Source organism: Agelaius phoeniceus, chromosome 5 (assembly GCF_051311805.1).
Source record: "Agelaius phoeniceus isolate bAgePho1 chromosome 5, bAgePho1.hap1, whole genome shotgun sequence".
Taxonomy (NCBI): Eukaryota; Metazoa; Chordata; class Aves; order Passeriformes; family Icteridae; genus Agelaius; species Agelaius phoeniceus.
Window position 1 is genome coordinate 685,863 of NC_135269.1, and position 13,887 is coordinate 699,749.

Consider the following 13,887-nt stretch of genomic DNA (forward strand, 5'->3'; position numbering starts at 1 on the left):
ACACCAGAATTATAAGTTAAGCAGGGGAATGTCTGAAGTAAGAAGAGTTCCTCCTTGAAAGAGACTGCCAAGACACTTAAAGGTGGGTTTGGAGCAAAAACATTCAAACATGAATCTTTCTTTATGACTCAACAAAGTCACCATTGAGCTAAACTGGATTTGAACAGAGTTTGGAAGGCACAGTCTTTCTAGTCTAGCAACTAAGCTGAGCTCCACTCATGTTAACATAGGTGGGCATCTGTTTTGAATCCTGTATGATAAAACCCTTCCAGAAGCAAATCTAGCCTGACTCTTTCAAATGGCACTAGAAGTTAAGAGGCATGTCCAATTTCTATCAGATAGACTGCAATGATAGCTAAAAATCACTGGTAAGATGTGAAGAACAATCAGCTTCAGTTTATTTCTAGCATATACATGCCCTTAGAGATCAGATCTGAAACATTTAAGAGAGTTTGCTAAGTCAGGAATTTGAGCCTCTCCCAGTGACTGGCTGCCAAACTCTCCCTCTAACTCCAGACATGTAGCAAAACAACATAGGTGAATTTGGTCAATATTTTCATTTTAATGTCCTCTGCACAGAAACAAGAGGCCTTTGAGGTTCTCAACTTTTCCATAACCCAAACTCATCCAAAGATCCTCATGACTGCAGTCACTTTTGCACAAAGCCCACCTTTTAGCAAGAAAACTGGTATTGTGATAGAGCCTGTTTTAACCAGGATACTTCAGCCCACAGCACACATAGATACAGCCCAAAGCTGGTCCTGAAATGAAAGGAAACCATCCTACCATCTCACTGGAGCACTGAGGCATTATTTTAGGACCAGCTTGAATGACTGAAGAGATAAGAATTAGAATCAGAGTGCTGTTTCTGCATTGCTAGCTAGCTCCATGTTTGCTTTTCCTTTTTCCCTCCCTCTTGCTTCCATATGTCTGCTCATGTGTGTTTGGCTATTAAAAGCACTTTATCAATACTGAAACACCTCAAAATTCATTTCAGAGGGATGACTTCTATGGCTCCCATGATTCCTGAGCCGCCCACAGTATTTGTAACTCAGAGAATCAGAACTACCACACAGACAATGTTGCTTTTCATACAAAGGCACAATAGGAATGAATGTATTAACCTCTGTGGTGCATGGAATGTGTCAGCTTACACACTGGCAGCTATTTCTGTGAAACTCAGCTCACTTCCGCTGGCTGTGGTAAAATAAAATAAAATAAAGCAAAAGAAAAAAAAAATCTTCCCCAGAACTGTGTCCCACGCTCCAGCAGGCTGGCCAAACAACTGGAATATCTGATGTGTGCTCCACACACAGTGGTGTGGGCCAAGCTGGGCTGGAGGATGCATTTCACAGAGCCCAGCCAGAAAGGCAGAGCCTGCCCAAGCAGGTACAGAGCTCTGCTGCTCCAAACAGCCATGAAAGGGAGATGCACTTGCAGTGCAGAGCTTGGGGCTTTTCATGTTTCTAGGACAGAATGGCAATCCAGACTTTGCAGAATCAGAGACCATTTGGATCTTGATTTCCTCTCAGTCCCAAATATTACTTGGCCTCCTCCTACCAGCCCAACATACACAACAGGTACCAAAATTCACACTGTGGCAATGGACACCACACTTGCTCAATTCCAAGGGCTGTGTGGCTGATTGGGAATATCCAGACTTGCTAGCATTAAGACCCATGGACAGCCTAATGCCTCCAAAATTCAGAATACTGAAGTCTCAATCAGATACATCTGGCTACCAGGTCAACTCTTTATTGTAGCTGAAAACAACTCCAACCCTTCAGTATCTTTCCACCTGTTCTCTCATTGTCCATGTTAAATTAGAATTATCACTAATTATCTGCCCTACAGCAGTGCCTAAAATGCTCTGGGTACCATAAAACACAGTAGGAGGGGCCAGTTATTGCTCTGAAGAGCTTATGGCCTCAAAGGACATAATCATGTTAACGACTTCTAAGCAGTTTAAAAGTGCTTGTCAGGACAGAGCTCTTCTGCCTGACAATCCATCCCAGCATTTTGGTATTTTACAGCCTGCAGGAGAACAATCTAATGGAAAAGTGTCCTGGTTTCAGCTGGGACAGCACTGCCTTTCTTCTCAGCAGCTGGTACAGTGCTGTGCTTTGAATTTAGGATGACAATAACGTTTGGTAACACATCTACGTTTGGGCTGTTGCTGAGCAGTCCTTACCCTACATCAAGGATTTCTCAGGTTGTGAGAAGCTGCACAAGAGCACTGGGAGGCAGCAAGCTGGGACAGCTGACCTGAAGTGGCCAAAGGAATATTCCACAGCAGAGAACATCATGTTCAGTCAATGAAATGGGGTCAACCACTGCTTGGGAACAGGCTGGCACTGGTCAGCAGGTGAAGAGCAATTGTTTTCCTGGGTTTTATTCTTCTCTCTTTTCCATTACAATCATTGCTATTACTACTATTGCATTTTACTAGATATCATTTATGGAACTGTTCTTATCTCAGCCCCCAGGTTTTACCTTGTGTTTCCCAATGCCCACTTTTGGGAAGTCAGAGTGGTGGCTGTGTAGCACTGAGCTGTTGTCTGGGGTTAAACCACGCCAGCAAGAAAAGCAAACGTCCTGCTATGAGGAAACTCAAAGTACAAACCTAAAAGCAGTTAACTTGACAACAGGGACACAAAAAAGCAACAAAAACTTCCAGCATGGTGAGAGGAAAACGTGTTATCATCTGATGACTCTTCTGCTCAAGATGCAAATTCTTTGCGGAGAGAACAGCCCGAAGACCCCTGTTAATTGCACTGTGTTGCACAGGAAAGGAAAACTGGTTTTCATATTTACTTAACCTTTGCCTCCCCTGCATTGAGCTGGGACTTACCTGCAGTTGGAGAGGGCCTAAGCCCGGCGTTGCTGCGGCAGCAGCTGCCATGGTAGTTGGGATCAGCTGAACGGGGTAGGGGTCACCTAAGTAAGAGAATAATAGAGGCGTCAGCACCTTTTATCTGCTCTCCACCTGCAAATTAAAGTCCTGCATTCACTCTTTCCAAAAGCCTTCCTTTGTGTGCCTTGTTGAGGCCTAATGAAAAGCTCTATTGTGCAGCCTTTTACTAACACTCTTTTCACAATTCTGGCTGGGAGAGGAATGTGAATAAAAGGCACAAGCAATTAAGGCGGAAACCTCATCCTTTTTCATGATGTATTTAGGGAAATGGAAAAAAAAAAAGTGCACATTGATCAGAAGGCTGCACTTCAAAAAAAGGAAAGAAAGAAGATGGGGGTGGAGGAGAAGAAAAGGAAAACAGTACAACCTTGATAAGATCACAGCATTAGAAGGGAACAAATTTACAAGCTTGTCCAAAATATGAAGTTAACTAAACTCCGCTCACTGTTAGCAAACTGAGCCTCACGCAGAGCAGAAATGGCACTCAATTGAACACTGTTTTCTTTCAGGAGAGGAAAAAAATCTCACTTTAGTGGCAGGGTTTGATCCTGCAACAGGAAAAAGCACGTGAAGCTAAGGAAATCAGATACAAGCCTTTGAAATCCCTGCACCAACTCCACTTCATGACTTGAGATTCAATTTTGCTTCTGAAGGAAAACTACTTCAACTTTTAGTAAGAACTGCATTGTGCTTAATGAGATAAAAGGAGCCAGTAAAGGTTTTAAGAAAAATTGCAGGCATTTACAAAGGAAAATTAACCGAAATGGCAAAAATTGAGATGGAGACCGGCTCATTTTAATGATATGGAGAGCTCACTTCTGGTCAACTCTAACACTTCTGATTTCTTAAAATAAACTTCATACTACCCCATCCACAAAACTATGAGGAAAACTAGCAAAAATACTAAGAAATGTTACACACATTATATTGCTTCTCTGGGGTATAAAATGTTTTAACGCTTTCCATCCAAATAAGGCTCACTACAGCGTTTCTGTATGTCCCTATGTTCTGGTGGCATGCCTGATTTCTACAGCACAAAAACAGACTATGGAAAAAGCAGAACACTATCAGGAAAATCTACCTCAATGTTGCTGTACATGTTATAAAAAAGGTAGATTAAAATTTTCCCATTTATTGTGCTTTTTTGAATAAACTGGGCGAAAAAATACAAAAGACAATTAAGGAGGTAACACGGGGTGCTTGTACAATCATTAATAATTATTATTGAACTAAAGTTTCAAATGTTATCAAGCCTTAGTTACAGGAAACAGAAAACAAAGGGAAATAAATTTATGTAATTTCTTTTTAAATGTTTGAAATAAGCTGTGTTGGTGTACACACATTCAGGTAAGTGGCTAATGTTTATTTTCCCTTTTTATAATGCAATCTTCTCCAGTTACACCTTGTCATTCAAGGATTTTGATCTCCTCTTGCTAAGAATTAAACACCACAACTTCTAGTAATGGAGGACCAACAGCAACTGGGCTGGCAAAGCATCCTAACAGATATTTAACTTAAATAAATGTCCCTGTTTATATTTAAGAACACCTTAAGTAATGCTTTGTTGACTGAAGCCTCACAGCTATCCAGAGCTGGCCAGCCAAGCAATGCAAACCAAAATGTCCCAAAATGTCCACAGGCATCCCCATTCCCAAGTGTCTCTGCTGCAACAATTCTATTTATTTATTTGTCAATGGGCAACAGATTTCCTAGCATGCTTGGCTTGGCTTTCTTTTTCTTCCCCAGAGAAAGCCACTGTTTTAACGTTTTCCAATCTTATTTTGCTTTCTGAGGCACCCACCTGCCTTTTCCTATCAGGGACTGAATTAAAAAATCTTTCTGACTTGGCATTTTCTGGAGAGCTACCTTGTGACCTAAGCAGTGGCCTCAGACACGTGAGGGCACAGAGGAAAAGGAAACAGTGGCCAGAGAATCAAGGACAGAGGTGTTCAGCTGCTTCCACAGCACCACTGAATGAGCTCAGCATCATTCCAAAACTCCCTCCTAAAGAAGACATTCTGATCAAAAAACAGCTGTGAAAGAAGACAAAATTTTTATTTTTTCAACTGAAAAAAAACCAAAGAATGAGGGAAATTTTCATAGCAGGATGCTGATTCTTACAGCCCATTAAATTTCTAGTTCTGAATGATTTGTATTAAAACACAGATATTAAAAGATCAGCTTCCATGCACTCTCCCACATTTCTCTCCACACACAGCCTCAGCCCATCATGCTAATCCTAAATCCCACTATTCCCACCAACAGCCCAGTGGAAGAGCCAAGATCAAAACCCACAGACAGCTCTGCAGACCCAGGGAAGGTTCTGGAACTCTATCCATGAAGCACTCACATACTGACCCCACATGGTGCAGGAGCACCTGCCAGCCCCCAAAATGCCAGCAAAGATCTCCGGTCTTGTCTGATAAATACACATTTTTTGCTGTTGCTCTAGAACATACTGCATCTTTCATTGTATCCCAAAAGTTATTCCCATATCACAGTGACCTTATTAACTAAACAGTTTTAGCTAATTCTGAAATCTGGGAAATGCATGTCTCAACTATTACATTACATCTTATTTTTAGATATAAGAAGTAGCTACATTTTTTTCCCAAGCTCTAGGAGCATTTCAGGAATGTGAGACAAGACAGGCAGTTCTCAGAAATGGGTATTTCCCAAGCCACTCACAAGTCTGTACCTCTGAAAGCACCAATAAAATCTCAAACAACCGTACTACATTTCCATTTCCAAAATTCATTATTAATCGAATGCATGCAGGCAGGAGCATCTATCAGCCACCAAAAGAAACATTTTGTGCAGTCATTTCATGTTCCAAACTACCTCTCTTGTTATGTGTGGACTTTTTGTACAAACAAAGCAGCAGAGAGAAGTTTTATTGTTGTTTTTCTTTAGTAGGCCATATGGTAAAACATGGAGCAGATCAAAGGCTGCGATTTTTATGGTGACAACAAGGTAAAAATCATTTCATTAGCTGGTGTATTATTGCCTAATACATAATTATTTCCCAGCTAGCTGGTGACATCACTTTGAAGAGCAGAATTCTTCAAGGCTGGCTCCATAAAGAGAACCCAGGATTCATGCACTGGTGATGCAGCAGCTGAAGAAGGGAAGGGGAAATGTCAGCCTGGGGCAGCTGAGGGGGGATAATTCATGGGGAATATCAGAATATAGAGGAATATTACTGGTGCCCACTGTGGGCAGTGCCAGAGCACAAGGCTGTGTCTCAATTCTGTGCCAAAACTTTATTTCTTTCTCAATCCTTCTTCTGGTCCATCTTCCACAAACATACCCAGAACCTCTTTCCTGATAATTTATGCACTGCAACTTCTTTCAATTTCAAATCACACCTTCATCCTTGCCCAAAATAATCTTCCAAGATCTTGCTTACAAGAGGATTTTTCATGAAGCACATTCACTTTTAAACCACTCTTTCTATGAACTCTCCTGTGATCCTCCACTGAAAACCCTTTTCTGCAGAGTTAAGCTGTGGTCCAGAGCCAAGGGGACATTTTTTTTCCCAGCACACAAAATCACAGCTCTGTGTTTAGGAACTTCATTTTCAGCTGACTGGCTACCAGCTCACAGGTATGAAATGATTCTGTACTTGTGGAAATACAACAATGGCTCTAAAACCATTTATATGTTTTGCAAAATTTTATCAAAGGAATTTTTTTTAAGTTAAAAAACATTAGGAATTTTTTAAGTGAAAATAAAGCATAAGAGTTAACATAATGTCTGTTGCTCCATTCACCAAAACCCTGAAGATGTTTTTTGTATTCCTTTTTCTGTCACTCATCTCATTTATTCTCCTTCATGGTGTAATCCCCCCTAGTGTCTTGTCTTGTCTCCTGACAGGCTGCAAGCTCTTCAGAGCAGGCACAATTGTCTTACTTGCTATATAAATCAAGTTACATGCTAATGTTAAATTATAATGTTTTGACAGGATTTTAAAGTTGAACCTGATTATATGAAACAATAGAACACTGAATTTTTTTTTTTCCCTGAAATTTTCTTCTCTTAAAAGAAGGATACCAGAAGAGGAGAAGTAGGGCATTTATTCCCTGAGATTTTTAAAAAAACTCATTGTTTTTCTCCTCCCTATCTTTCAGGGACAGCAAATGAAAAAAAGTTGGAGACCATGGAAGAAAAGAAAAGAAAACAGTGTAAAGAATATGAAGAGTACAAAACAAAACCTAACTCTTAAATTATAATTTGCAAGACCAGTATGCTAAACTAAATTCCATGAAAAATACCAAAATAACCATTTTCTTACAGGACATTCTGTTGACTGAAAAGGAATTCTATGTTTTCTTTCCCCCTATTTTTGACAACTTCTAGAAAAATCCACAATAATTTTACACTCCATTTATCACTTAAGCGTATTTATAATGAATAATCACAGCTGATGGCCAGCTGACAGGTAAGGCACTGCATCTCTTCTCCCCACTCATTTATTATCAACCTCACGTTCCTCTCATCCTCTTGGTGAGATGGTGGACATGCAGGAAAAGGAATGGGAGGCTGTGGAAGACATGAGCAGTGTTCCCTGACTTCTGGATTTAAATTAACAAGAAAAAGAGTATGAAGAAGACACCACCAGTGGCTTCCAAAAGGAAATCCCAACTGGTTCAGACCTTCCCCACAAGGACAGCCAGATGTGGAGAGCTGTGCAAACAGCTGCACTCCCTGTCCTTGGAGCTTGGCAAGCCCCAGCTGAATAAAGCCCTGAGTGATCTGAGCCCATCTCCTTGATGACCCTGCCTGAAGCAAGAGGTTGCACTGCAAGCCTTCAGACAGCCCTGCCACACAGAACAATCCATGATTGCAGAATGCACGTTTCTTACTGTTTGTTCTATACCTCTAGAATAAATTACACTTCTTCAAAAACTCCAGCTTCCAAGGAAAGCCAAAGTATTTCCACGAAGGTTTGTACATGCTCATAAATTTAAAAATATGGGACTTTATTCTGCTGTCCAACTATGGATAACAGTGACATTGTTCATGGCCTGGAAACTGAGCTGAAACTGCCAGCCTGTTTAACAGGTCCCCAGCTGTTCTGCCTGTGCTTTGCTGTCACTGGAATAATGAGGAGAAGCCACACAGAGATGGGGAGCTGTGGAACTCTTCCATTTAGAAACAGCCTTCAGTTGTGTTCTGTTCCACATCCCTGTCTCCTTCCATCACATCTGCAACCCCACAGAACCATCACATCCCCATGGATGCTGAGAGGCAGAGCTGTCACCAAAAACTGCTCCTTCTCGCTGTGCCTACCCACAATGCTCTATCCACATTGCTCTTCCCTAATCCTGGGGGAATGTGAGGCTTGGGTCATATGCTCCTTCCTGTCCAAGGCATGAACAGCAGCCCTGGAAGATAGCTAACATCTATCTTCATAAAGAATCTACAGCATGTGGTCTTCACAACACACAGCTTCTGTGTCTGCCATCCTGATAAAAACACAGCAATGTCAATGTTTTTTCCTTGTGATTTGGTGATTGTCATGACCTGCATGTCAGCTGACACAGTTAAATCAGAAATTAGCACTCAAGTCTCTTTAGAAGACAGAAAAAGGGACACAGAGCACAAGTAAAATTGTAAGACAATCCACATGATACTCCATTAAACATGAAACATGTGACTGACTGAAAAACAGAGGCACATCAGCAATTTTCCCTGAGGAACTTTATGGTATTTAACTCCTAAACATTAATTTTATTGTATTATGTGAGGAACCAATTAACTGAGAGCTTCACTTTTATCAGACATCAGAATTATTGTTCAGAACATAGATGAACGGTAAATTCAGCATATTTCAATTTTATATAGGCTTGACTTGTTCATCTCTCATATTCTGCCAATTTTAAGAGGTAATCAGATATTTCATCAATAAATTTCTGTGAATTATTTAGAACACCTCCAGCAGCAACAAGCTGATATGTAAGACATATAAAATGTACCTACTGTATATTCAGGCTCTGCCCCCTCAATTGGATATGGTTGAAATAGTGATTAAAGTGCTTTCAAAAAAACCTTGTGTTGATGACATCTGACTGCAAACACAATACGATTTGTTACCACAAATTATCCACAGGGCACAGGACAAATGGGCAAGGAAAAACAATTCTTGTTTCCAAAATTTGTCATATTACTCTAAAAACAACACAGGTATCAGCAAGTAAAAGACTATCTGTTCCTGAGAATTTGCCAATAACCTGGAAAATGTACTTGGGGTAAATCCCATTGCTGGAAATACAGACTTGGCAACTATTGTTTCCTGAGAAAACAAATCCTAAAAATCTCCAAATAACTCAATTTATTGCACACCTTAGTTTAGAAAACAAGGTGAGTTGTTCTTCATCTTCTACAGAAGAAACTCTGGAATTCAACAGCTTCAGTCATCCTGAAAAGATTTAGGACTGACAGAACACACCACAATCCTTTAGGCACAAGTCAACATTTCCTTCCTTTTAACATGATGACCGAATGTTTTAAGAAGTGTTGGAGTGCAGTTTCCTAAATTAATCCTACTTAGCATCACTAATTAGGGAAGAACCATCAAAATTTGGCTACTCTGTGTGGCTGACCTGGAAACCACTGACAAGCAGTGCTGCAGATGTAGATGGAAACCTTCTGACCATGCTGACCCAGAGAACTGTTCTCATCCTAACCCCTTCTGCCTTTTTTGTATCTTAGCCCCCAGAAGCAATCCCTTGTGCTTCTCCAAATCTGTATTTCACACCCTTTAGCATCTCTTATATAGGAGATACAGCCATGCCTTAATATTCCAATATTCCATATACAGATCCATACATGTGTGCATTAATAAAAGGATCATACAGATCCATACATGTGTGCATTAATAAAAGGATCATACAGACCCATGTGTGCATTAATAAAATGATCATACAGACCCATATGTCCATTAATAAAAGGATCATACAGACCCATTTGTGCATTAATAAAAGGATCATACTACCTACAAATGATGAGCAGCTTGCTCAGGGGAAGAACCACGCACTTTTTAAAGGGCACAATACAAAACTTCTTCTCTTCTATCACTTGCACCATTTTTATGCTTTCAAAGCACTTCTCAAATATTAATTAGCTCTAAATAAATTCTAATTATTTCTAAGAGTGGCCCTAGCAGATCTGTATCATCTGGTGTGAAATCTGACTTCAGTGAAGTCAACAGCAACAGCTCCTCAGACCTCAGCAGAGCTGACATTTCCCTTGCCATTGCTAAAATCTGGGAGCTGTGTCTATTATCTGCTGAGTACCACAAGGAGGGCTGAACTAGCAGGAGTAATCAGTGATAAGGGTATGAGACGAGAAGAAAAGAAGGGTTAAATGACCTGAGCCAGTCTGGGGAGCCCAAAAGTGGGAGAAGCTCTGGGAAATGCAACAATCAGAGTCTGTTTGATCTCAGCATCAGCTGAAAAGGAAGGTGCTCTGCTGCTAAAACCAGTTTAAATAGCTGGGATACTGGGTAACTCCTCAAATTTGCTCATGCTGCCAGTCACTAACTTAGTCAACAACTAACCTTGAAACATCAGCCCTTCAGAAAAAGATTTGCACTATTTATCTATCTAAAAATTACCTATTATGTGTATCATAAAATACATATAAAGAGGTTTGCATGAAAAACTCAAAAAACTTCAATTTCAAATAGCACACCTTGCATGAATAAGTAAATACAGGGCAAGTAAGTACATAATCAGTATTTACCTTGCTAATTGTGGATTATATAGCCCATCACATACTGCCAACTTTTTTTTTTCCTCATAAGAAAAAGTACTTCAGTTGTAAATAATAATATTAAACATTTTATACATGCAATTTTATCTAGGTATGGAGGTTGAAAATTAACTGGAACCAGAGAATATGAATCTTTTTCTCAAATAGAAATGTAATCCTAATAGAAGTTCCTCCCTTCATCTCTGCCAACTTTACCACCACACAATATGCCATAGAGAAAAAAGGGGAAGTGTCAACTTGTGTAAATTGTCCCTTATGTAATGCAAACCATCTGTTTAAAAAAACAAAACAAAATGAAAACCCAAGCCACTCCCAAGCATGGTCTGCTATGGGGAAAAAGAAAGAAAAGGAAATGTAGTACATCAAATTGGAAGCCAAAGACCATGACCTGCCATGTAACCACGGAGAAAATATTTACCCCTCTCCTCCCTTTATTTACCCAATTTTGAAAAATATTTGGAAAAGCATAATTGAATCATTTGCTCTGCACATAATAGAGACTGATACTGCTGGATTTTTTTGAGCATTTCATCTCTCTAGAATGTTTTCCATCAGGCTGGAACCAAGCAGAGAAAAACTCTTTGTTTCCAACACCACATCTCACAGCGATGCCACCACTGGGTTAGAAGGTCCCTGAGTCCTCAGTCACTGCAACCTGGCAAAGGATGGGGATAAAGTATCAGTGCACTTTTGTTCTTCCTTGGGTATCTGCCATGAAAGGAGTCCAAATGGACCACTGCTATCAACTGTTATGATTATTTTTGTGTTCTCTTCAGTCTAAATGCTCAGAAAACAAAGTATGTCTAGAGAAAGCAGTGCTCTTCTCTTCCAGCCTCTGTCTGGTGAGTGATGAGTCCTTTGGTAAGCACTGCCTGAGGAACCCACTTTTCACTCTGAAATCATTGGGGGACTCACATTTCACCCTCTCTGGGGAGGCACAGGTGGGTCTGAAAGCACTGAATAAGTTAAATGAGGTTTTGTTATCTAAGCTGAATGCAAATAAAACAGTAGTACAGCTATTCATTATTTCTTCTCTTCTGCACACCCCGAGCCTTGATCACACATTCTGGCTGGGCTGAAGAGGCCAACAGCTCCTACCACAGCCCCTGCAAAGGCTCCCACTGTGACCAGGCTGCTCTTTAAGCCCTTCCCAACACATTTCCATAAAAAGAACCATCTCAGTTTAAGCAATTTTAACAGCCTGGACAGAAACAAGTTTGGGAATGCTCAACCAGGAAGCCTGGCCCATACATCTTCTGGAATCCTAAATTCTCATAGGGGCAGGGTGCAGAGCAGCATAAATGTCCCTTTCAATGTGTCTCCAAAGTCAAGGAGCTCTGCATCACTAGCTACTTATGAAAATATTGGTTGTTGCAATGAGTCTCTCTTCCTTCTCCCCCAAATTTTCAAATCTCACTTTTTTTGAGGAACAGCATATGAAAGGTTTCACAGTTTTTTGTTCTTTGTGACTGAAACTGAATAGTCACATGAAGTTTTTTATCATTCCTATCTGCAGGTTGTTAATGCTAAAAAATAACAGAATCATCACTAGAGAATTTCCATCAGTCAGCCACAGAAAACAATTCTGAAAAATGCAATCAGTCCAGAAAGAAGGACAGGTTTCCAAAAGGACTGAGGAAGATGTGGAAGTGAGATCCATTTTTGTCAGGCACAGACACTGATTTTAAACCACAGACTGGCAGTCATGTACAGATGATGCTGGGGGTCTTTGGAAGTTCCTAGGAGGGCTTTGCTCCCAAAAGCAAACTCAGTGAAAATCAGGCATTTAACCCATTCAGAAGCTGAGCAAATTAATCTGCTGGACATTCTCTAGATCCTAGTGCATTTGTCACTCTTAATAGGGAGGTTTAGTCTCCTGAATCACTCAGGTGCTTAACAAAATTGTGCCCAAAGCTCTCTGGTTCACAGACTTTGCTAAGTGGACTGACACACAGTAGGGCAAGCAAAAAAATGGGAGAAATAGTTTTAGGTCTGTCAAAAACATGACTTGATGTGAACATATTGTGGTTTGAAGGCAGCTAGGTGGAGCTTTCCAGGTGTGGCTAAATGTGAGTTTTTGTTTACTCTAGATGCTGAGTGAAAGGAAGAAACCCTTTGGACTACTTATCACTTCTCCTCAGCTTCTCAGCCAAACATGCCAGGCAACCACCAAACACAGAGCTGCCTTTTTCCACTGGCTCCTGCTCAGCCCTGCAGCTTGGCACGCTGCTCATTCCAAGCCTCACTGCCAGAAGCAGCAGAAACTTTGCTCTTTTTGCCTTTCAATTTTCAGGGTTACACAAACACGCAATGTCACATCTATTTCACTAGATGTGAGGAACTACAGGACCATGATGGAGTTAGTATTCCATAGATGTGAGGAACTACAGGATTATAATGGAGTTATTATTCCACAGATGTCAGGAACTACAGGACTATGATGGAGTTAGTACTTCATAGATGTGAGGAACTACAGGACTATCATGGAGTTAATACTTCATAGATGTGAGGAACTACAGGACTATCATGGAGTTAATACTTCATAGATGTGAGGAACTACAGGACCATCATGGAGTTATTATTCCACAGATGTCAGGAACTACAGGACTATCATGGAGTTCATGTGCACGCAGTACAAAGAAGGGAAAAAAACACCTCAGCTCCTTCTACCCAAGCTGGACTTGACTAACATGGAAACAATATCATCTGCCAGACCTGTCTAACAGTGTGCTTTGCTGACCTTTTCCAGACCCACAGTGATGGCAGCATTCACATTCAGCGTGGCTCACAGCTACACATTCTGCAATGTGAATCACTGAGAGGCTGAGTGTGTGAAATCACTGGAAGAACTGAATGAGACCATGTTTTGGCACTGCAGCTTCTGAGGGATGGGAAGTGTTTGGAACAGTACTTGCAACAGTGGTCCCAGTCTGTAAAATATCAGGAAAAGGTGTTAGTGGCCAAAGAAACGGAGTTAATACTCAAGTACTGTGTCTGTGATGTTCGGAAGCTGAGAGAAATCTGAAAATGTGGGCTAAGCCAGCTTAACTAAAGAAATCTTTCTGTGTTCTAAGTTTACAAAAAATGCAGCAGTGGCAAGTGCTGAGTAACTCAAACCAACTGATGAATTAGTGATTTAGTCAAGGATACAGATGGATACAGTGACATGGACATAACAAACACCCAAACCAGAGACA

The 13,887-nt window shown here is 40.6% G+C and overlaps 1 protein-coding gene across 26 annotated transcripts in view; it reads right to left on the bottom strand.

Moving 5' to 3' along the window:
• The window catches only part of SOX5 (SRY-box transcription factor 5), a 609,841-nt gene that overhangs the window by 78,825 nt on the left and 517,129 nt on the right, over positions 1–13,887 (bottom strand). For all 26 annotated transcript variants that reach the window (XM_077178076.1, XM_077178082.1, XM_077178072.1 and 23 more), the window contains one exon: positions 2,852–2,937. In XM_077178076.1, coding sequence (XP_077034191.1) covers positions 2,852–2,937 — 86 coding nt within the window. The remainder of the gene's footprint in view (positions 1–2,851; positions 2,938–13,887) is intronic.